Source organism: Echinops telfairi, unplaced genomic scaffold (assembly GCF_000313985.2).
Source record: "Echinops telfairi isolate 266 unplaced genomic scaffold, ASM31398v2 ScPeMD7_25;HRSCAF=90, whole genome shotgun sequence".
NCBI lineage: Eukaryota > Metazoa > Chordata > Mammalia > Afrosoricida > Tenrecidae > Echinops > Echinops telfairi.
Genome location: NW_022103922.1, coordinates 13,834,525 through 13,857,428, shown reverse-complemented (window position 1 = coordinate 13,857,428; position 22,904 = coordinate 13,834,525). Strand labels below are relative to the sequence as shown.

The window sequence follows — 22,904 nt, the reverse complement described above, 5'->3', positions numbered from 1 at the left end:
CCTTGCACTGTTTGAAAGCCCATTGTCAGGGAGATTTTAGTGAGCGCCTCCTGTGAACCAGGGAGTTCCTCAAGAGCTAGCCCCAGACTGTGAAGCAGGCATCAGGCGGGCTTTGCATGATCCAGCCCCAGGGCCTTAGGAAACACGGTGGAGCACACCCACTCTGCCCCTCAGTTTATTCATCTCAAAAGGAAGGGTGCTGCTTTCTGCTCCCCATAGATCTTTTGCTGCGGGATCCTATCATTCCAGGTATCTGAGTCATGAATTAGAAGCATCTGTTGGATGCTCCTTTTTGACATTTAACTCCTCTGAGCCGCAGTTTTCTAATATGTAAAAGTGGATTCAATTATCCTACTTCACAGGTAGACTCGACAGTGCCTAACACACTCACATACACATACACACACACAGCTGTTGGTCAGTACTGCAGTCTAAGGTGCTCTGGTGGGGTATAGGTTAAGCACTCTCCTGCTAACCTAAAGGGTTGAGGTTTGAACCCATCAATTGGTTTAAGGGAGAGAAGTCCCGGCTGTCCATTCTCATCAAGTTTGTTGTTGTTGTTTTCGGTGTTGTTGAGTGGGATCTAACTCAGTGTGACCCTGTTTACAACAGAACTAAATATGAACCAGACATTTATCATCCTCATAATCACTGCTAGGTCCCAGCCTATGCTTGCAGCTAATGTGCTAATCATCTCACTGAGAGTCTTCCTCTTTTTAGCTGGCCCTTCCTCTGCTTTACCAAGCACAGTGACCTTCTTCAGGGGCTGGTCCCTCCTGATAACATGGCCAAAGTATAGGATATAAGGTCTCACCCTTCCCCTTTCTAAGAAGCAATCCGGTTGTCCTTCTTCTAAGACTTCATTCTTCTAGCCGTCCATGGTATATTTAACATGTTTCACCAAAACTACTTCACCGGCATCGGTTCCCCTTTGGTCGTCCTTATTCGTTGTCCAGCGTTCCACGCCATGCCCATGAAATCACAGCCTACAAAGCCCTATGGGGCGGTCCTACTCTGCACACAGGTGGCGATGAACTGGGAGCTTGCAGAGGAGCTCAGTGAAATATCAGCCGCCACCACCAGGTTCAAGGGCTTCAAGTAGTTCATGGGGAAATCCCTTACTTTGTTCTTCGATTTTCTGTCAACTTTTGAAGACTCCTTCTACATAGTAAATGTGAGCTCTGTGGCTTGGGTGGAAGAATAGATCCTGTAAACATCCAGGAGGTGAGTGTATGTGAACTGTGTGGTGATACATCCCTGTCTCATTAAGGTAACAACCTGGTATATCGAGCGAGGCACATTATTCCATAAAATTACTTTTTTAGAAAAATTACACTGGTGGTTGACAGAACAAAACGCAAGCTTGACACCATCAAAAGCAATTTTTTGAAACGTTTGACTTTTCTGCGGTTGGGGGGTGGGGTGGGGTGGATCACTTTTGACCTCCCAGCTATGAAATATCCACTTCCTTTGACAGGTTCTTAAGGAAACAGTTTAGGACATTTGGAATGTAGTTGGATAAAATAAAAAAATTCACTGACATGTTTAGAAATTTTATGGAAATTGTCTCAATTTTAGATTTCATGTTGATCCCCAAATAGCATTCTCTATAAAAATAGGAAATGCTAAATGAAACTGTAACAGGAAAGAAAGTTCCAGGCACCTGTTCTTACCATTTCAGGAACAAGTAAGAAGGCTGCTTCTGGTTTCCTCAAAAGAGAACAGTTTGTCTAAAGCGCAAGCTATTCAAACAATTTTCCTAGCTTCCTTGAAATAAACTGTGCGGTGCATGCTCTTTGGTATATCATGAACATACGGTGTAAAGACTATGTATATCATGAAACATACGGTATGAAGACTAATGTCAAACAAGGCGTGTGTCACCCTGTGCTCCTGGTCCTGCCATAAGATTTTCTTACCTATTCCAACCTGAGTTTATATTTTCTTGCATTTTTCTCTTCTGTGAATTTTTGTGAATTCTGTGAATTACCCTCAGAGTGATGCACCAGGATTTAACATCTGAGTTTAGAAAGCATGAAGGGAGACCCAAGAAAAGAATTCGCAAGTTGCTCTCACTTTTATAAACTCAGATATCTCATACAGGCGCATGTATGCTCAAATTGGAACATAATGTTAAAAAATAAAACATAGGTGCTCTGAGATAAGAAGGAGAGGAAATGGAAAACAAACATCGAAATTAAAGCCTGAAGGTCCCCCAAAAGCCACGATGCGCAGAATCACGGATGTGGGCTGGCTCCGTGTTCTCCCCTGCACGTGTTCCATGACCCTGGCACCCACCTGTTCCGTGTTTAACAGATCATCAGTTCCTAAAAACTTGTGCTTGGCATGAGTGGAATGAAGGCTATCAATGAGAACCCAGGACGACTGTGTTTTCACTTGTTTTTCTTAGCAATTAATGTACAATGGAATGACACAGAAAATAATTTAATGAAAAATTCCGTGCCCCTAACCCTAAGGTAACAATAATGACTCAAATATAGTGATTTGCCTCTTTTTTTTTTTTAAATGACTTTTTATTGTGAAGTAGAGGTAAGTTTCTAGAGCAGGTCATCAGATAGCTCAACCATCTCATCATGATTTGACTTTCCACACAGAAACTAATTTTTTTAAATCCCAAGTACATTTTATGGCTCCTTTTGTCCCGGATTTCAGACCCCTCCCTCTCCCCAAAGGCAACCTGAACGGTGAGTGTGATGTATTTCTCTCCTATTCAGTTTTGCATCAGGTTTCATTTCACTTTTTACTTGTTTTAGGTACAAGCAGGTCATCAACACCTGCGATCTTTGCCTCTGATCCTGCCACCTGCCCCATCATCCCTGGCTGTGAAACAACTATTGAGATCTCCAAAGGGCGGACGGGGCTGGGCCTGAGCATCGTCGGTGGGTCCGACACACTGCTGGTGAGTGCAGCTCCGAGCTGCTCCAGACATAGAGACAGCCCAGCAGCCTAGAGCCCGCTGCTGTTGAGATGATTCCAACTCATAGCAACCGGGTAGGACCAAGGAGAGCGGCCACATGTTTGTCAGCTGTAAATCTTTGCAAAAGCCAAGTGCCCACATCTCTCTCCTGGCAGCTTGGAACTGTTGTATTCAATTACATATTGGAGTTTGTGTGTTGAGCAAACCAATACTGAATCAGTAAGATATAGGACATTTGCGACTATGACCCTTAGATTTCCAAATATTTCTCTGGGATCACCAGTCCCTGTTGCCATTGCTAGATGCCATTGAGACAGCTCCGACTCCCCGTAAAACCGAAGAGAACACTGCCTGGGTCTGTGTGAGCTTGACAGTTGCTCGCTTTGGGCCTATTGTTGCAGCCGTGTATCCAGCCAGCTCCACGCGAGTCATCGTCTTTATTCCCTCACCCTCCCTTCTCCAGGGGCGGGTCCCTTTGTATGTTAATTTTCTGTTTTGCTGCACTGATTATGGTTGCATTAGACCTGTATTGGGAGAAGTTTTTGAAACATTGGATCATGTGTAGGAAAAAATCCCGAATTGTTCAAAATGCTTATAAAATCTAATTTCCTTTGTAAATAGGAGATATACAAGAAGGCTTCCAAAAGTTCATGGAAAATAGAATTAAAAGATCATGAAGTTTTTCCATGAACTCTTTGGAGCCCCCTCACATATGCATAGTTATGTAGATATTGTATATTATATGTATATACCAAAAACTCACTGCCATTAAGTTGAGTCCAACTCACAGCGACCCTGTGGGGGTAGGGTAGGAGTGCCCCTCTGGGTTTCTAAGACTGGTAGCTGGTTATGAAAATGGAGAGCCACTTCTCTCCTCCACAAAGCGGCTGGTGGATTCAAACTGCGGACCTTGTGGTTAGCAGCTCTCCACAGAATCCATGATGCCAGTAAGACTCCTTATTACATCTGGACATATCTACTTTTTATTATGTGTTCTGTTTAACTGGTTCTACCATTAGCAAAAATGTATATTTGAGCCTTTGGGCAAACATTGTGTTGTCGCACTTTTCTTTGATTTTCGGAGTGGCCACATGTAGGTGTCCAACTCTTACTGATGTTTATCAACTGCAGCATTCACTGATTCCACTTGGGACTACCACTCTTTGGGTGGTAGCATCCAGCCTGGTTTTGCTCTGTTTTGGTCCTTAGGGTGCCATTATTATCCATGAAGTTTATGAAGAAGGAGCAGCGTGTAAGGATGGGAGACTCTGGGCTGGAGATCAGATTTTAGAGGTATAGAATACTATACATATAACCTTGGCAATGAACAAAAGTCCACTCTCTGGGTGGTTTTGTTTAGTGAGTTTTTCTCCCTTCCTTCCTCACTCCATTCTTCCGTTCTGTCCTTCTTTCTTTGCTTAGTGCCTCACTTCCCTCACCTGGTTCCTCACGATGCTCCCTATTTAAACAGGTCAACGGGATAGACCTGAGAAAGGCTACACATGATGAAGCGATAAATGTCCTCAGACAGACTCCGCAAAGGGTGCGCCTGACCCTCTACAGAGATGAGACTCCTTACAAAGAGGAAGACGTGTGTGACACCCTCACCATCGAACTGCAGAAGCAGCCAGGGAAAGGCCTGGGATTAAGCATTGTGGGTAAAAGGTATGACTGAGGAGATGAACCCATGGTGGAAAGTGGGAGAGCTCCTGACCTTTTGGGGGTGATGGGCTAATCTTCCCAAAGGAATGATGCCGTAGTAGAGGTTCAGTTGCAAGTTCTGTAGGTGTCTGACTCAACTCAGTTGCTAATAGACGATCAAAGGACACCGGTTGTAAACTTTCTAAGTCACATTTTGAGATATTGTGAAGGTACTCAGTAATTCCCGACAAAGCCAACCTGGTAATTGTTTAATACCTGCTTTATACCAGGAGATACATTGGTTTCTTCTATATTTACAAGGTTAAACAAGACATGATTCCTGATTTCAACAACTCAGAGTCTGATAGGCTAAAATTAAATACATTCTTGTAACAAGGCTATGCAGTAAGTTGAATGATACAGGTACTTTGTAGGAGAGCCATGAGGACAAGAAAGGGAAACAGAGGGACCGTGTGGTCTTCTCTAAAGGAAGTAGGTTAGGGAAATTTTCCTGGAAAAATGCTGCCTGCTGTTGTTAGGTGCTCTGAGTCAGTTCTGACCCATAGCCACCGTGTGCACGACTAAGGAAACACTGCACAGTCCTGCACCGTCCTCACCATTGTCCCCATGCCTGCGCGCATGGATGCAGTCCCTGCGACAGTTCATCTCGTTCAGGGACTTCCTCTTTTTTTACCATCCTTCCACTTTACCAAACACGATGCCTTTTTCCAGGGACTGCTCTCTCTTGACATTATGTCCACAGAATGTAAGACCAAATCTTGCCATCCTTGCCTCTAAAGGAACACTCTGGACTTAACTTCTTCCAGTATAAATTGGTCTGTCCTTTTAGCAGTTCATGGTATTTTCAGTATTCTTCTCCAGCAATACAATTCAAATGTATCGATTCTTGTATGGTCTTCTATATTCAGTGTCCAATTTGCACCTGCATATGATGCAATAGAGGACACCATGGCTTGGATCAGGTACACCTTGGTCCTCAAAGTCACGTCCTTCCTATTCAATACTCTAAAAAGGTCACCAGATTTACCTAATGCAATGCATCTTTTGATCTCTTGGCTGCTGCTTCCATGAGCATTGATGGAGGATCCAAATAAGACAAAATCCTTGACAACTTCAGCCTTTTCTCTTTTATCACGTTGCTACCTATTGGTCCATTGTGAGGAGTGCGGTCTTCCGCAGATGGTGTTGGAACCCACACTGAAGGCTGCATCTTGGTCTTCAGCAGCAAGTGCTTCAAGTCCTCCTCACTTTCAGCAAGCAAAGGTGTGTCATCTGCATACCGCAGGTTGTTAATAAGCCTGCCTCCAATCCTGATACCACACTCTTCTTCACATAATCCAGCTTCTTCTCTGATGATGCCTGAGCTGAGGCTCAAAGTGATCATGACTCAATGCCATCAAGTCAAAAGTCACCCCGACTCATAGGGACCCTATCGGACAGAGTGGAGCTGCTCCAGTACAACTGGATTTTGGAGACTAAATCCTTAGGGAGCAGGCAGCCCTTTTTCCTCCTAGGGAGCGGCTCCTGAGCAGCACATCACCACTAAGCCACCAGGTCTTTTACCGGAGGTGGAGGCTATGCCTGGGAGAAGGACCATAATGATTAGGAAAGCCGTGGGGGCCAGCAACTTGTCACTGAAAGGGAACCAAAAGCTAAAAGGAAGGGACAAGGAACATTTGTTAATGTGGTCACGCACAAGCTCTGTACCTAAGTTATTTAAATACTCACCTGGTAGTAATGAATCTAAAATCCAGTGAGTCTTCTCTGTGTTTCTTCCTCTTCGTATCATGAGCTAATCTTCATCTGGCCCTCAGAATGTCCCAGATAGTTCAGCGAAGTCAGCACTCATTCTTGGACCATTGCTCGGTGAAAAGCTAAAGCTCTTGTTTAGTCTGCAACAGCCCAGAGTTAGAATCACCATCTTTCAGCCCTTACGAACTCAATTTCTGATCTGTTTGGGGGCTTTGTTTTGTTTGGGCCAGTGATCAGCTTTCAAATAATTGGGAAATTGGGAGCTCTGTGTCATAACACCCCTCTTTTGGAATGACCATTCTTCAGCCTGCCCAAAGCAATACCTTGTTCACCTTGTACTCCAGTGAGCTTTGTAAAGGTGAATAAAAGGTCATTTATACCAATGTGTTGAAGCTGATTTTTTTAGCATAAGAATGAATGTAAGAATCTTATTTAAATCTGTGGGAATAGGTCTGAAAAACTAAACACTTCATTTGGACTATCAGAAGTTCAGTTCTCCTGCACTACCAGACAATTAAAATTTATTTTGAATAGCCAAATACTTCAACAAATGGAGTCCCTGGGTGTCTGTAAAACATTTCACAAATAATTCCTAAATTATTTGCCTTGCGAAGAGCATACAAGAACTATCCAAGCCTACCCTCTTACTCCCAAAATGGAGGCAGAAAATCAGATGGTCAAGTGGCATGCTTAAGGTGCATAGCCTTGCAAAAAAACAAGTGAGATTTATTATGCATTTTTACCTTCAGTTATCTTTGTATTTTAACATGGCTTTTATTGTAGTTTTTAGCTTTTTAACAATTTTGTTACAAATTGTTAAAAAGGATTGGAGAAAGAATGTGCTTGTTTGTGTTGTAGAGCTCTATCTTGTTCATGTTAGATGGGAAGAGGATTGCCCCGTCATGGGTGTGCTGTACAGCTGTACAGCTTTACCGATGCAGATGACTATATCTTTCTCCCTTGCAACTCGGAGGTGGATTTGAACTGCTGGTGTTTCAGCTCGTAGCCAAATGTCTAACCACTGGGCCACAAGGGTCCTTTAGATCCATATGACATAAAATAAAAGCCATTACAGAATATTTAATTTGGGGCAACCACTGGCTTAAGTTGATGTTGTGGAGTTGTTTCCAACCCATAGCTGACCCTCTAGGACAGAGTAGAGCTGCTCTGGGGATTTAGCACATTTAGTTGATATGCCCATCATTTATTTTCAGAAATGCTAATTATATTGGTAATGATGGCAACCATGTGTTTCCATAGCCACAGTAAGAGCCCATTGGCGTCTCCTTACAAAAAGAGTAACAGACCACTGGCTCTGTGTCCCATTCTTGCAATTTACTGAAATCTGTGACCCATAAAACAGAACAGTGGCACCCACTTTCTCCCACAGTGTAAGACTGTGAGCAAATGAACATGTTCATGAAGCATTGTTTTAATGTGTAGAACATTCTAAAACGTTAGCTGTTTTTAATCACAAATCACTAATTCTGATGTTTCCTCCGTGTTGCTCAAAAGCTAAAGCTCTTAGTCGTACAAATCAAACTAAAATCTCATTTAAAGCACGAGCTTTTCCTTAAATAAACATCACATTGCAGTGGAGAAAAAATAATGTTGAAATTCAAAATTGTGTTTGCAGAAATGATACTGGCGTGTTTGTGTCCGATATTGTCAAAGGAGGAATTGCAGATGCTGATGGAAGGCTGATGCAGGGAGACCAGATACTGATGGTCAATGGCGAAGACGTCCGGAATGCCACCCAGGAAGCGGTTGCAGCTTTGTTAAAGGTACAAATCAAGTGCCAAAAATAATTGTGTGCAATGGTATGTAAGTACAGTGAAAAATGAACATCAGACTGCCATTCTTAAAACAGCACTGCCCCCCGACAGCGCTCTGCTTTTCTACTTGGTTCTGTAATTCACTGTCAGAACTCACCGAATTCACTAATGCGGTGGCTTATTAGTGAAGTTAACGAGTGGCAATTCAGGTGAGACATACTCGGGATACATCGTTCAGTTTCTTCACTGCCTTGTCTAGCCAGCCTCTGCCTGCTCAGGAAGGTCACAGGTTCTTTAGGGATGCCAGGAACTGGTCCGCCTCCTGCTCTGGCTCCTGGTTCTGCTGTTGCTGCTCCTCGATCGCTGCTCAGAACTCAAAGCCTTCTCCTGAATCGAGGAGGGGCACTGCACAGGGATTTCAGGGCCAAAGTTTGCTCTCCCATCCTGCCTCTTCTCTCGCGCCGATACTGAGAGTTACCTCCCACTCTTGAAGTGGCCAGTTATATAACGAGCAAAATAGCAACTTCAGTTAACTCTTAAACAGTCACTGACAGTTGAATCACATAATTTAGTCAGTAACTTCCCACACCTTCTTACCTAGACCCAAGAAAATGCTCTGCCCTTGGGTTCTGCTGCTTCGCTCTTCCACCATGCCTTTGGTGTCAAAACTGCCTCCTGGCTCAAGGAGACTCATGGAGCAGGGATCTCAGGGCCCTGGCTCTTGCTGGTAGTGAAATTGCCCACTTATGTACTTCTCCTGAGAAGGCTACTTTATAGCCAGCTTGTGGGCAGTCACTCACAGCGGAATCACATAATACAACCAGTATCTTCCCCCGTGTGTTAGTCCGGGTAGACTAGAGAAACAAATTCATAAATATGCTTATGCATATAGGAAAGATCTTTATATAAAGGGTATTTGTCCATTAAGAAAACATCCCAGCCCAGTCCAGATCAAGTCCATAAGTCCAAGATTAGCCCATATGTCCACCAGTCTGTAAATTCCTCTTCAGACTCACACAACACATGAAATGACGCTGAGTTCAGGAAGATCACAGGCCAGGGGGTGGAAAGTCTGTTGAATCCAATGGCGGAGGAAGCATCTTAGCGCTAGTGTGGGTCTCCACGTGGCTCCTCCAGCTCCAAGGCTATGGCTGCCATAAGCATAGCTCCATGTGTCTTCTCAACAGGAATGTCTCCCAGGGTGTGAGTGAGTGTCCCCCACCTCCAGCGAGCTATTTATCTCCTTAGAGCCTCCAAATGAGGTCATCAAGCTGCCACCAGATTGACAGGCTATACTCCACCTCTTCACTCTTATGTTTCCATTTGACAACAGATTATGTAACTACTACACCCACCTCTTAGAGCCATCAGGAAAAGAAAAGAGCCAAATTAACTTAATTCACTACATTGCAGATCTATATACTTGCATATATACATACAGACACACACACGCACACACATATATATACACACATGTTTCATGAACAAATTTCTAAATAGTAAATCTATCACTAACTGTTTGGGAATGTACATTTAGGTAATGGTGGTAAGAATTTTGAACTGAGCACCGGTGCTATGGCTATTTTGTCTTCAAGGAGTGCTGTATGAATCTTCCTCTTGAGAGTAAAGAACATGCCCAGACCACAAAGGAGAAAAGTCCAGACTCACGGCCATTGAGTCAGTACTGAATCATGGTAACCCTAGAGGGCAGTGTAGAATTGTCCCTGTGAGTTGTTGAGACTGACACCTCTTGACAGCAGTACATATCCCCATCTTTCTCCTGAGGAGCAGCTGGTGGTTTTAAACCGCTGACTTTGTATTTAGTAGCTCAAGGCATAACCACTAGGCCAGCAGGGCTCCAAAGGTTGGTGGGGGGTGCGGTGGGGGTGGAAATGCTTATCTTCACCCTCCATCGCCTTTTGAAGTCCGCGAATGCTTTCACAGCCATGGAACTCGGTAGAAAAGCTCCGTGTGGGTGACATGAGCCCAGAAGGCTGCCCTGGGCCACTCAGGAGTGCATGCCTTCATTATGCCAGCCACTTCCTGGACCTCTGCTTGCACATATCAGCGTGGATAACTTCCTATTTCTTCCACAGATGAAAGCGGAGAAAGCGTTTCCCCTTTAAAAGAGAAAGATTTTGCTCATAAAAGGAAATAGACATGTCATGTTGATTAGAAGGAAATATTTTCCAAATCTTATTCTGACTCAAAACTATTCATTTATTTAAATTTGACATTTAATATCAGTGTTGTGAGTCATCCCTAGGATCTGAAGGTAATTTAGTTCAGAATTATCTGCCAGCACCTTCACCTGGAAGTATTTTAAACAATTATAGCTCCCAACATTAGTCTTAAACACATTTCACGTGGTGAGGTTAAATTCCTTCAAAACAAACTCTCCATAAAGGATAGTTTTCTGATTAGAAAGACCAAATCAGTCTCTTTTAAAAAATTAATTTGTAAAACACAGAGTAGTCATTTAAAAATATAATTCTTGGCACTAGGCAGATTTCCAACCAGAGAATATTCTGGTTTTTCGAAGGGATGGTGTTTCCATTAATAAATATAAGCTGACGCTGAATTCATGGTTTGCTTTCCGGAACCTGTGTTTTAAGACCTGAAAAAGTATAGTTAATGTTGACTGGAAAACTGTCACCATTCGTTCCCATGTGGTCTGTGTGACAGGAGCTTCCCAACAGGGGAGAGTTATCCGAGGTATCCTGTGTGAATGGACAGCTCCTGAGTGGCTCAGTTTCATGGGGGAATTTTCAAGTGGGCCTCTTTTTGGTAATTTTTACAGCTTTTGTAAGGCACCCTGGAGGCTAGGTTTTTAGGCTACTAACCAGTGTTGGTGGTTCAAACTCACCAGCTGCTCCACCGGAGAAAGATGTAAAGGTTTGCTCCCATAAAGAGATATAGTTTCAAAAACTTTTATAGGCTGTGTATAAGTCATCATCTGCCCGATGGCAGTAGATTTGTTTTTCTTTTATGGCTTTTGAAGGATATCGAATATGAATATGTATATAAATTTAGTTGTTAATTAAGTAGACAATTAAAATCAATCATTGATAAACCTTACCCATCCTGAAAGTCTTCTAAATATTAAGGAGAGGTGGCTTCCATTTAGAGATACTATTTTTTCTAAGCTAGATACATTTTAAGGAGAGACAGAAACATCTAAAAAGAACAAATCGTTTTAAAACCAGTAAACCTGGCATTTTAAAAACTAGTTTGGAAATAATACATAATCAAAGTCATAAATGACTGTATAATTTACATATTTATTCATACTACTGCTTGTTATTCTAATTTAGTAATAATTCCTTTAAAAACCTTGCATAAATAATCCTCTGGACACATAAGACTGCATATCTATAAGGTTCATTATAAGGTTCTCTCCTTTTTTTTTTGAGAGTGGGGTGCTGAAGTCTCCTACCATTATTATCAAGCTATATATTTCTGTTTTCAACTCTGAGAATTTGATATATTTCAAGGATCTTACATTGGATGCATATATGATTATTAAGGTTATATAATCCTGGTGTATTGTTCTTTTAATCATTATGAAGTATTCATTCTTGTCACTCACTATTATTTGCCCTGAAGTTTAGTTTATCAGAGGTTAATATTGGTACTCCTGCCTTTTTAATAGTTGACATTGCTTGGTAAGATTTTTGCCATCCTTTGCCTGTTAGTCTATTTTTGTATTTGAGTTTAAGATGCATCTCTTGTAGGCAGCCTATAGATTGGTCTTGTTTTCTAGTACAGTTTGCTACTCACTGTCTTTTGATTGGCGCATTTAATCCATTGACATTCGATGTCATTATTGATGTATGCAAGTTTGTTGCTATCATTTTACTGTATTTCTGTTTGGCTTATTTTCTCTCCTTTTTTGCCCCACCTTGGCTTTATTGGTGTCTTTGTTCTACCTCTATTTCTGTGTTTTGAGTGCTGCTTTCATTGTATTCAGTTTTGGGTGCTTTTGTGCTGTGTGATGATCTCAGGTTTGTCTGCTGTTGTTGATTCTCTGTCCATAGTTATCCAGGATTTTGTAATGCTGGCTTTTTTTTTTTTTTTTAACACATTTCTTTAGTCGTTGCTTGTTTGGAAATACCTTTATTTCTCCATTATTTTTGACGGATAATTTTGCTTGTTAGAGGATTCCTCATTAGTGGTTTCTTTTTCCTTACAGAATTTTATATATGTCACTTCATTGTGATCTTGTCTGCATAGCTTCAACTGAGGAGTCCAAGCCCATCCTTATTGATGTTTCTTGGTGAACGACTATTCTTTTTCCTTCAGCTACTCTCCAGATTCTTTCCTTGTCCTTGAAACTAGACATAGAGTTTGACTACAGCATGTCATGGTATTTTTCTTTTGAGACCTAGCCTATTTAGGGTTCTCTCAGCCTTTTGAATCGTTATATTCTCCTCCTTTGTGATGTAGAGGACATTTTCCTGCATGTTTTCTCATACTGTTGCCTCTGTACATTTGCTTGTTTGCTTCTTCTTGCTTCCCGGTTCCTGATGAGGCAGGGGTTCAGGGGTTGTTTTCCTTGGTACCCCACATCACTCTCAGGCTTTTTTCTGACACATTCTTTCTCTCTCCTCTTTTTTTTTTTTTTTGGTTGTTGGTTCTCTCATTAATTGTGTCAGAATAATTTTCTTCTAGCAAACTGATTTGATTTCCTCTTCTTCCTTTCTATTCCTCGGGTATTTTACTATCTTGCCCAATTCTATTAGTTCATTATTTATCATCTGAGATTCCTTTTAGGTTAAAGATTTTAGTTCTTTGAAAGCATCTAAACAATATTCTTCTGAATTCGGTTTTCAGGAGATCCAGAGCCTCTTTAGAGTACTTGCTTAAGTTTGAATGGTTTTCAATGGTCTGTTTTTCTTGATTTTTTTTTTTTTTTTAGTTTACTGTGGTTGACTACGGGGTCCTCAGCACTGTGGTACAGCTACTGTGCTTTATCAGCTGCTCTGTCATGTAGGGGTAATTGGCTCTGTGTAGTGACACATGAGAGGTGTAATAGAAGCCGAAAAACTATAAAGAAAGAAAAGGGAGGAAATAAATAAATAAAAGGTAGGGAAGTGAGGAAGAAAAGAGAATAAAATAAAAGCAATTATCATATAAAGTCAAGAGATATGGGAAAATAATGGCAAGATGTATTTTAAGGGAGGTAATCAGAATTAATAGGTTTCATGGATATATATATATATTTTCCCCCTGAGGGAAAAGAAAGCATAAAGAAACAATGAGTGGATGTTCAGGGAAGAAAAAGGAGCCAAGGGTCAGGTATAGTTTGGGCCTGTTCTGTTGCTATGGTAGCGTGAAGGTGGGTGGGTCAGAGCATTCAGAAGATAAAAAGGGTGAGTTGCTGAATCTACAGGTCTACCTGGTTTGTTTGTTTGTTTGTTTGTTTGTTTTGGGAGGTGGTGTATTCTCAGCAAAATGGGTCGCATGGGAACAGGGAGTGTGAAAGAACCAGAAAAAAATTAAAGCATTATAATACAACAAAGATACAAAAAAAATGTATTGTCAGTAGGGATTCTTGCTCCTTTGGTAGTGTTATTGGGTGTGGGTATGTGCCATGCAGTGGGAGGGTGTGTGTGCAGATATGGGGTACATGGATGGGGAGGGCACTAGCGAACAAAGCAGGAAAGAAGGCAAAGGGGGAAAAAATGACCAAAATGTTAGTGTGGGTCCTGAGAAAGCCTACACCGCGCTCCCCAGGCCATCTGCTGTCCACGCAGAGCCCTCAGAGGCCAGCGAGGTAAGAACTGGCCTGTTTGGGTTGTCTCAGGGCTTGTAAACTTCAACTGTGCAAGGGAGGGGCAGGGCTCATGAGAGTGGCTTGTGTAGCTAGTCCATGGTCAAGGGGATTCTGGTGCTCTCCCACCTTCAGAAATGTGGCCTACTTAGCTTTTAAGCTGACTTTCTCACTGCCGGCAAGTGCAGGATACCTCTCCTGGTGGAAACGCTCCAGTAATTTCGGGGCTCTTCCTGCGCTTGTTCTGTGAAAGCCGTATTCCCACATCAGCCTCCAGTTTGGGCTTTATTGTAAATTGTCTTATTTAAGTATTTTTTGATAGGTCTGTTCAAGTACAATGTGACAATAGAGAATTTACCCAATTATCGGAGCATCTCTGCTTTAGAACGTTAAACAAATAATTATGTTCTTTGTCTTACTGGTTTTGTTTTGTATTTTAAGCCCTGACGTATTTAGTCCATTTGGCTAGTCTAAATGAATGTGTTTCATGAATTAGTGCCGCAGTTTCTCTGTGCCTTGGTAGAAATAATTTCCATGTAAATCATGTGGTAACAAGACATACAATCGGTACTGCTGCTACTGCTTTTTGTTAATATTTTCCTTAATTGGAATATTTTTTTAAAGCCCCCTTTTCTACAAAGGATTGGCTGTATCTTCGCCACTGGAAATTCTAAAAGGAAAATGCCTTTCAAAATTCAGTCCTATAGAGAGCTGACAGCATTTTATTTGAACCACTCTATAAAACACCCTCTCTCCCAGTGTTCTCTAGGTACGGTAACCTTGGAAGTTGGAAGAATGAAAACGGGCCCCTTCCACTCGGAGAGGAGGCCGTCTCTGAGCAGCCAGGTGGGTATGGGTCTCGTGCAGTTGCTTGTTAGCATGATGACAGTCAGTTACTTGTCAGGGGCTTTCATAGAGAACCCTGACGGTGGTCTCATCAGCCTGGCCCCTTACAGCCTCTGTGCTGCTCTCCCAAGCAGACCTCGGCATTCCCCTCCCCCTAGAGACCCGACTCCATCAAATCAACCAACAGAGCTTGATTTGCTATTGAAGATGATATGAAGAGCTACAGGGGATTCAGGGCAACTATTCAATATCTCTCCACCCTTCTCCCTTCCTCCTTGCATGCAGATTCACTCCTCTCCCTTCCTCAGAGGTTTCCTCTCGGTGGGACTGAACCAAATTGCCTTCATTGTCATGCGTGACTCCTCCCTGCCCTCTGTTTGCAGCAGCTAGCTCAGCACCACAAATCCAGTGGCTGGGTTTCTCAAATCAGAGGGTCCCAGCACAACAGCCAAGCCCAGAGCCTGAGGAAACGCCATTTTTATGTCAGTGGTTTTGAACATTAACCTTAACTTCATATAAAAGGCTCCAGAAGAAGTATTCTCCCAAAACATAGACTTTACTTAGAAAAGGCAAAGCTTCTTGCACTGGCTAGCCAAAACTCAGTCACTTGAATAAGGAAGTAAAAAAAATGAAGATATTTGATTGTTGCCTACTTTCAGTCCTAGTTCAAACCTGTATCGATGTTTGTGCGCTTCTAATGAGCTCATCGCGTAAAGATGAGGATCTCTGCTTCTGTAAAGAGCATCCGCAGGAGCAGGTCCACTCTGCTCTACAGGGTCCCTATGAGTCAGAATTGAGTCAATTGCATTGAAGTGTGCTTGCAGGAAGTTAACAAGAGCACAGCCGAATGTGGCTTGAAAACGTCTGTTCTCGTATTATAAATGGTTCTGTTCGTTAATGCCAGGTACTTCCGGGAAAAGAATCTTGAAATAAGTATGAGCGAGCTTTAAAAGGTTTGTGGGAAAATGGAATTATAAAAAAAGGGTAGGAAAGAGGGAACCGATTACAAGGAACTATATGTGACCTCCTCCCTGGGGGACAGACAACCGAAAAGTGGGTGAAGGGAGACGTCGGACAGGGCAAGATATGACAAAATACCCATTTATAAACTATCACGGGCTCATGAGGGAGAGGGGAGTGGGGAGGGAGGGGAAAAATGAGGACCTAATGCTGGGGGCTTAAGTGGAAAGGAAATGTGTTGAGAATGATGAGGGCAATGAATGTACAAATGTACTTTACGCGATTGATGTATGTATGGATTGTGATAAGCGTTGTATGAGCCCCTAATAAAATGGGGGGGGGGGGGATTTCTTGACAATTTCATCGAAAGTGCCTTGTACAACTCATTTGTGGTCTTTAAGAAACAGTCTCAGCAGAGAGCACAGACCTGCCTCGGTGTTCTGGTAAAGGCAAGCCCAGGTTGCTTGGATGGCTCTACCCTCATTTGCCTACATGTAGTCTCATGATTCAGAGAAGAGGAATTCAGTCTCCAAACCGAATCAGTCCTAAGAATCATCTAAGAAGGAGTTCCAGGAAGAGTGTACAAGAAAGCAAGGAGATTGAATTACATGTAGCTCAGAGTAACTGGTATGCAGTGTGGGATAGGGAAGGAAAAGAGTTGGCAGTTGATATGCAGACAAGGTACAGATACTGAGTAGTCTAAGTCATTCTAAGAAACTTTATTAAGGCCATAATTTCCCCTCTAATCTCAGTAGCTGACTGTTGTGGCTGATAGATGCTGCATGAAAGGGCTAAGCCCCAGGAGCCCTGGTGGGATAGTGGGTGTCCCAGGGAGCTGCTAACTACAGGTTGACAGTTGAAACCCACCAGTTGTTCCACAAGCAAAAGATGAATCTGTCTTCATTAAAGATATTTAACCCCTGAATCCAAAGGAGCAGTTTTCCTCTGCCCCATGGGGTGGCTAGGAGTCAGATTCAGCTCGATGACAGAGATTTTTGCTTATGTAAACCCTATCATTAACACTGACCAGTCAGAATCAAGGGGAATTCACCTGACATCTGTAAAAGGACGAGTGCTTTCATCCTCCCACATCACCTTCCCTCAGCATCAGCCACTTCTGCGGCACTGCTTCCCTGGCGCTCACCCTCTAGAGTTAGATCAGCCTTTACCTCCAGCCATCCCCAAGCAGGTCAGAGCAAGCCAGGCCAGGAGTAGGAGCCGAAGTCTCGGAAGTCTAAGCAGACCCGCCAGCCTCTCTCTAGCTCCTAGCCGGTAGGGCACAAGCTAGAAGCACTCTGTTCTTGCTGGATGCCTATTGACCAGGACCTTCGAAAGCTTGCTCTCCATCAGTTAATGCTTTGCCTGACTACTTCCTCTGCAGCCCTACTCAGAATTAGCCTCAGGGTCCAAGCATTCTCCTTGCTTCCTTATGGGTTTGTATTTGCTACAACAGTTCACAAAACTCAAGAGCACGATCACCTGTATTCACGGCTACCCATTTATTATATCCGAAGGGACACATCAGGCAAGGTCTTGGAGAGGTCATGGCAGACTTCTCACCAAACCATGAAGCCCAGAAAGGTGAAGCTCAGGGTCAGAGTTTCTGAGGCATTGGGACCTCAAGGCATATGCATGACCCAATGCATATGCATGGTTCACTGTACCTTTCCCCCCTCCCTTCTTGAAGCCTCTTCCCTGGGTATGGCCTATGTAGCCCCGAACATTTGTGTAAGTTTAAGGGTTTTCTCTTTTAGCAAACAAAAGCACCTTGATTGTACCAGAAATCCCAAGACACAGTGAGTCCTTAAATGCTTGGCTGCTCACAGAGATCAGCAGTTCTGAATCTCCTGCGCCCTGCCCCCGGGGAGCTATCAACTGCTGTAGGACAAAGACAGATGTGGCTGTCCACTTTCTTGGACACCCTGTGGGGCAGTTCTACTATGCTCTTGAGAGTCACCCTGAGTCAGAATCAACTCATCAGCAAGGGGTTCCGTTGGGTTGGGTTTGGATCGCATCTCGAGGAAAGGAACCCAGGTGGGAGAATTGTTAAGCACTTGGCTGTTAAGTGAGGCCAGCTGTTTAAACCCACCCAGCTGCTGCAAGGAAGAAAAGATGTTGCCACGTGCTCCCATATAGATATAAAACCACTGCCTTCAAGTCGATTCCGATTCGAGGTGAACCGAAAGGCAAGGTAGAACTGCCTCTTTGGATTTCTGAACGCGGAGATCTTTGTGGAAGCCCACAGCGTCCGTCCGTTTTCTTCCTTGGAGAGGCAGGTAGGTTCCAGCCGCAGCTTTTTGAGATTAGCAGCCCAACTTGTCACTGCTACGGCACCAGGGTCCCTTCCTACGGGACAGGTCTGCTTTGTCCTACAGGGGTCCTGTGAGTCAAAACCAACTTGATGGTGCAGGACAACATCTTCCAAACACCACAGACAAAGATCAAACAGTTCTTCGTCCCACACAACCTCCTAGTCTATGAAGAGCCTACAGATGCAACTGTTTCAGTACGTTCTAGAAAACATTTATCAATTAGCACTCAACTGAAACAAAATCACATGGGCCAATTGTCAGTGCTGTCCTGTAGTTGAAGATTCTTGGTAAGCCCTGCTGCCTTATTGGCTGATAACCTTATTGGCTGATAACCGAAGCCAATGTTCCTCAGCCGATCTTTAAAGACCCTGACTCACTCCCCTAATTACTGCCTTTAGGTTCCTCTTGGGTGGCCCTGATTTGCTAGGTTTTATTTCACATGTACAGCATCAGTTTGTGACCAACCCAGAGCTCACTTAGCATGGCTTTAGAAACAAAGAGTAGGTGAAAATGAAGGAGAAAGATCTTACTTTCGTTAATCCCACAAGGGAGCAAGCCTGGACTAGAGTCACCAAGGCAAGTCACCGGAAAAAGGGGATTTACAGATTTATACATGTCTCCCAGGAAATAAATTCAGGGGATTATGAGTATATACCAGATTTCTCAGGAATTACCGGGCATACAAATTAGGGCAAGTTAGGGTTCTTGGCCAGGAAGTGACTTGTCAGAATCCTCTCTCCTAAATGTTGTCCAAATTGGTCTGGTGAGGTCTTCCCAATGACTTTTTTGCTTCTCTACGTTGTTGTTGTTGTGGCTCCTTCACCGATACATAAAATACAGGTTGAGACCTATCCTTTTCCGTGCCTATTTGACAGGCATGGCCTGGTTCTAACCGATACTCACGTGCTGAGATGGAATGCTTTCCCAGGACTGCGCAGAAGAACCAGGTTATCAGAAGGGAAAGAACTCAAAAGGTTATTGATAGGCTGTCGGGCAGGAGCCCTGGTGGTGTAGTGGTTATGCTTTGGGCTGCAATCTGCATGGTTGGCAGTTTGAAACCACCAGCAGCTCCGTAGGAGACAGGCTGGACTTTCTCCCCCCATCAACGGTTATAGAAAGCCATGGGGGTCACTATGAGTCAGCACTGGATGGCAGTGAGTTTGGTGTTTGGTGTTTATGTGAGGCATATGTATCACCAACCTGTGGCAAAGCCTCTTCTACCCTAAGAGTAGGTTCGTTGGGCAAGCTGTCGAGTTTCCAGATAACACCAGGCTGGGTGAGTTGGAGGGTGGTCTCGAGATTTGGAGAGGGTTTGTTTGAATGAGATCATGGAAATCTACAAATTCTCATTTTAGGTCCATTGGAGTCACTGTGATCCACCCTAAAAAAAAAAAAAAAAAAAAAGACCAGCAGAAGCTCCATTTGAATTATCTGTTAAGTTAGCAATTGTTGTTGTAGAACGGTTTCTCTCTTCATGAACTGGGAGAACTGGGGTTCTAACACGTGTGCTCTGTCAAGGGTATGACTACTTGGAAGTGTTTCTGAAATCCTTGTTGTTTATTCGTAGGTGAGTGAAGGCAGCCTGTCGTCCTTCAGCTTTCCGCTGTCCGGGTCCAGGACCTCGGAGTCTCTGGACAGCACCTCAAAGAAAAATGCGCGTAAGATTGCTTTGATATTTTAAGCAGAATTTCCTGTTTTGAATTTTGACCATCCAGACAAAGGATTTTCTGTTTTAATTTGCCTCTGCGCTCTCCTTTCCTCCCTCAAACCACCTCATATCCCAGCAGAAGGGCAAGAAGCGGGAACGGTGGCAGCAATTTAGAATGTCGTGATGTGTGCTTGTGACAGTTTGTCCATCGGTGTTTCCTCCACAGAGATACCAGATATTAGATACAGATTTCTGCCATGTGTTCCTACTAAGCAGATGGTGTTACTTGATGTTGCTTCCCGTCTCTGTTTACTATCACGCCACTACATCGGGAGCTGCCATTAAGTGAAACCGTCTTTCCTTGCAATTTGCGGAAAGTTTGATTGAGAAAATCAGAACGATCCCCCTGTGTTTTAACTACTTGAAATCCTGGTGCAGAGGGGTTTTGGCTTGGAGCATTGGTTGAGAGTTGTTCAAACGAAAGAAACACACCATATGGCAATCTCTGTTTTCAACGTGACTAATAGTCTAGAAATGTAGGCACTGAAGTCCATGGATTTTTTTTTTTTAATGCAACCGTGACTTTATTCCTCTCAGCTGTGCACATGTGACTTTCGATCCAGAGCACATTCTGTCCTTGACATAGTTATATAATCAATGCTTAAAATAAGAAGGGAGAGATCGGCTACAACAGGCACTGTTCCCATTGAGGAAATAAAATGTTGTTATGTAAGACCATCCTATGGTATGTAAGAGGAACAGTCAGCAGCCCTTTCCAGTAGAATGCCCTGGTGCTGCGGAGGTTAAAGCACTTGTGTGCTACCTGAAAGGTCGCGGCTCAAATCCAGCAATGGCTGAAAGGGGGAGGGTGTGGCTGTCCGCGTTCATAAAGAGGAGAGCACTGGAAACAGTGGGGCTTTCTCTGGGGTTCTCAGGTGCAGTCCGTAAGTCAGAATGAACTCAACAGCAAGGTGTGTGGTTTGGGCTCATTTAAAAAATAGCAAGAAAGAATGTTACCCAGTGCAGTGAAGTCAGTTCTGACTCCTAGCATTCCTGTGGAGTGTTTGAGGCTGTGAAACCCGAGGGGGGCAGAGAGCGTCATCCTCCTCCTTTCAGGTAGCAGCTGAGTGCTCACCTGGTGTGCTACCAGCGGTCCTTAAAAAGAATCAAGGAGTGCCATTTCGTAGCATCCAGCTTTGAGAGTCAACGAAAATTTTTATGAACCTAAAAGCGTTAATAATGATATTGAATTTTTTAACCTTTTCAGTGGCATCTGAAATACAAGGATTAAGAACAGTCGAAATAAAAAAGGTAACACAATGTAAACTCCATTGTCTGCAGAGCTATCTTCATAAGCATCTTCCTCATTGTTGACTTTCACCTTTCATCCGGAAAAAAAAAAAGTATTATGTGCCATGGAAATAGCACAATGCAATTTGGATGAAAGACTTTTGCTGAATGTCCTAAGCAATGACAGTCCATGGTTGGCACAGCATCATTCTTTGCTTATTCAGTATCATCAAAAACTGGCATCAGCCTGGCCCACACTAAACAATAGTCTTGCTCACTGATGGGTGAGCTTCTATCTGTAACCGATATTTCCTAGTTCCTCTTGAGAATGGCAGGCACAAGACGGGAAGGAAAAGCAATTGCCATTTACGAAGCTCTTCCTCTGTCTGAACATTCTGATGGACCCTTCATGCCATCATCACTTCCCTTCAGAGTCCCTACAGCCTCCTGTGAGCTGTGTCATTAGCTCCCATTTGTAAATGTAGGCCTCGTGATTCCGTGAGCGCTGTGGGCCTCTTCCCAGACCCAGGTGTTCAGTTGTGAGTGCCTGATGTGAACACAGTTGTCTCTGATTCCACAAGGTATGGTCTTTTCACTTGATCCGCTGACCTGGTTTTCATCAGCCCTACACACATTTTGTATCTGGTGAACCTTGATCTCTCTTACTTCGTAGAGAGAGGCCTGCTTGCCATGCTAACGGCCTCTCTCAAAGTAAAGACTGAGTGCCAGTCTTGAGTTCCAGTCTCCACTCTCAAACCTAGACGATCAGACTGAATCATGCAATTTTGAGCCTAAGAAAGAAAATGTTGATGAAAAGAGTCGCTCTGATCACACCACTGTGCCTGTTCCGTGACAGGGCCCGTCGGACTCGTTGGGAATCAGCATCGCTGGAGGAGTAGGCAGCCCTCTCGGTGACGTTCCCATCTTTATTGCCATGATGCATCCAAATGGGGTCGCAGCTCAGACCCAAAAGCTCAGAGTAAGTTTTACTGCTCTTAGCAGCCGTCCTAGCGGATGCAGCGACCCCCTTGAATCTAGATAGCCATTACTGCAAGGTGACCTTCAGTGTGCTCTGGGCTTGCTCGGAGTCACGGGGAATGGAAATGACAAGAAATGATATTGCTGTATGCAAGTGTTCAAAAAGCGAAATAGGAAGACAAACAGATCTTTTTCTTTTATTTGTTTTGAAACTCTGGAACAAGTTACAACACACACGTACACAGGCACAACACGACTGTTTACAGAATCCCAGTGTGAATTGTTTTCTTTATATTTCATTCATTGGAATACCAATTTACTAAAATGAAAACTATCGGGTATGTGGCATTTCATTATAAAATCTTGCCGAATTTTAATGGGACTTACACTGTTTCAGAATGTGCTTCAAAGATGAAGGTTGGCCACACACTCACCTCTCTGATGTCCTTCAGATTGGGTCTGCCTGGCTGTCACATCACAAGAGGATTTCATCAAAGGAATTCAGTCTCTACAGTAAAATTGATACGACCCTGTGGCTCAAACAGATCTCTTTACAGACCCATGACTCAGTTCAGTCTAAATTGAAAATAGTTCTTTTTTTTTTTTCCCCTTTGAATCAAAATCTATGGCTGACCCTTAAGAACCGACCCTCTACTTAGCACAGGCGGCAGAGGTCCAGACCGCACGTCTTGAAGGCTTCGGGAACACCTGGGTCTCTGCAGCAGCCCCTCCCCTCTGCTGTGTGGAGCAGTGTGTGAGCAGCCAAATGAGCAGGGCTGGGTGCCAACAAAACTTTATTAACCAGCGCAGGCCTCGGGCTGGATTTGGCCCATGGGCTGTGGTTTGCCAACCTTGGCTTAGAGTCATGTCTCATGTTTATACTAATAATGTCCAGAGAAGCTGTGGTTTCCAAGTAATAGCAACAATGTCGTTCTTTCAAGAGGATATAATATCTTACCCTGAAGAAGTA

At 43.4% G+C, this 22,904-nt stretch overlaps 1 protein-coding gene across 8 annotated transcripts in view; it reads left to right on the top strand.

Moving 5' to 3' along the window:
- The window catches only part of MPDZ (multiple PDZ domain crumbs cell polarity complex component), a 160,432-nt gene that overhangs the window by 130,075 nt on the left and 7,453 nt on the right, over nt 1-22,904 (top strand). For all 8 annotated transcript variants that reach the window (XM_004706529.2, XM_030885397.2, XM_045289190.1 and 5 more), the window contains 8 exons: nt 2,775-2,920; nt 4,148-4,231; nt 4,410-4,603; nt 7,989-8,136; nt 14,660-14,746; nt 19,586-19,676; nt 20,934-20,977; nt 21,813-21,935. In XM_004706529.2, the coding sequence (XP_004706586.1) occupies nt 2,775-2,920; nt 4,148-4,231; nt 4,410-4,603; nt 7,989-8,136; nt 14,660-14,746; nt 19,586-19,676; nt 20,934-20,977; nt 21,813-21,935 (917 nt within the window). The remainder of the gene's footprint in view (nt 1-2,774; nt 2,921-4,147; nt 4,232-4,409; nt 4,604-7,988; nt 8,137-14,659; nt 14,747-19,585; nt 19,677-20,933; nt 20,978-21,812; nt 21,936-22,904) is intronic.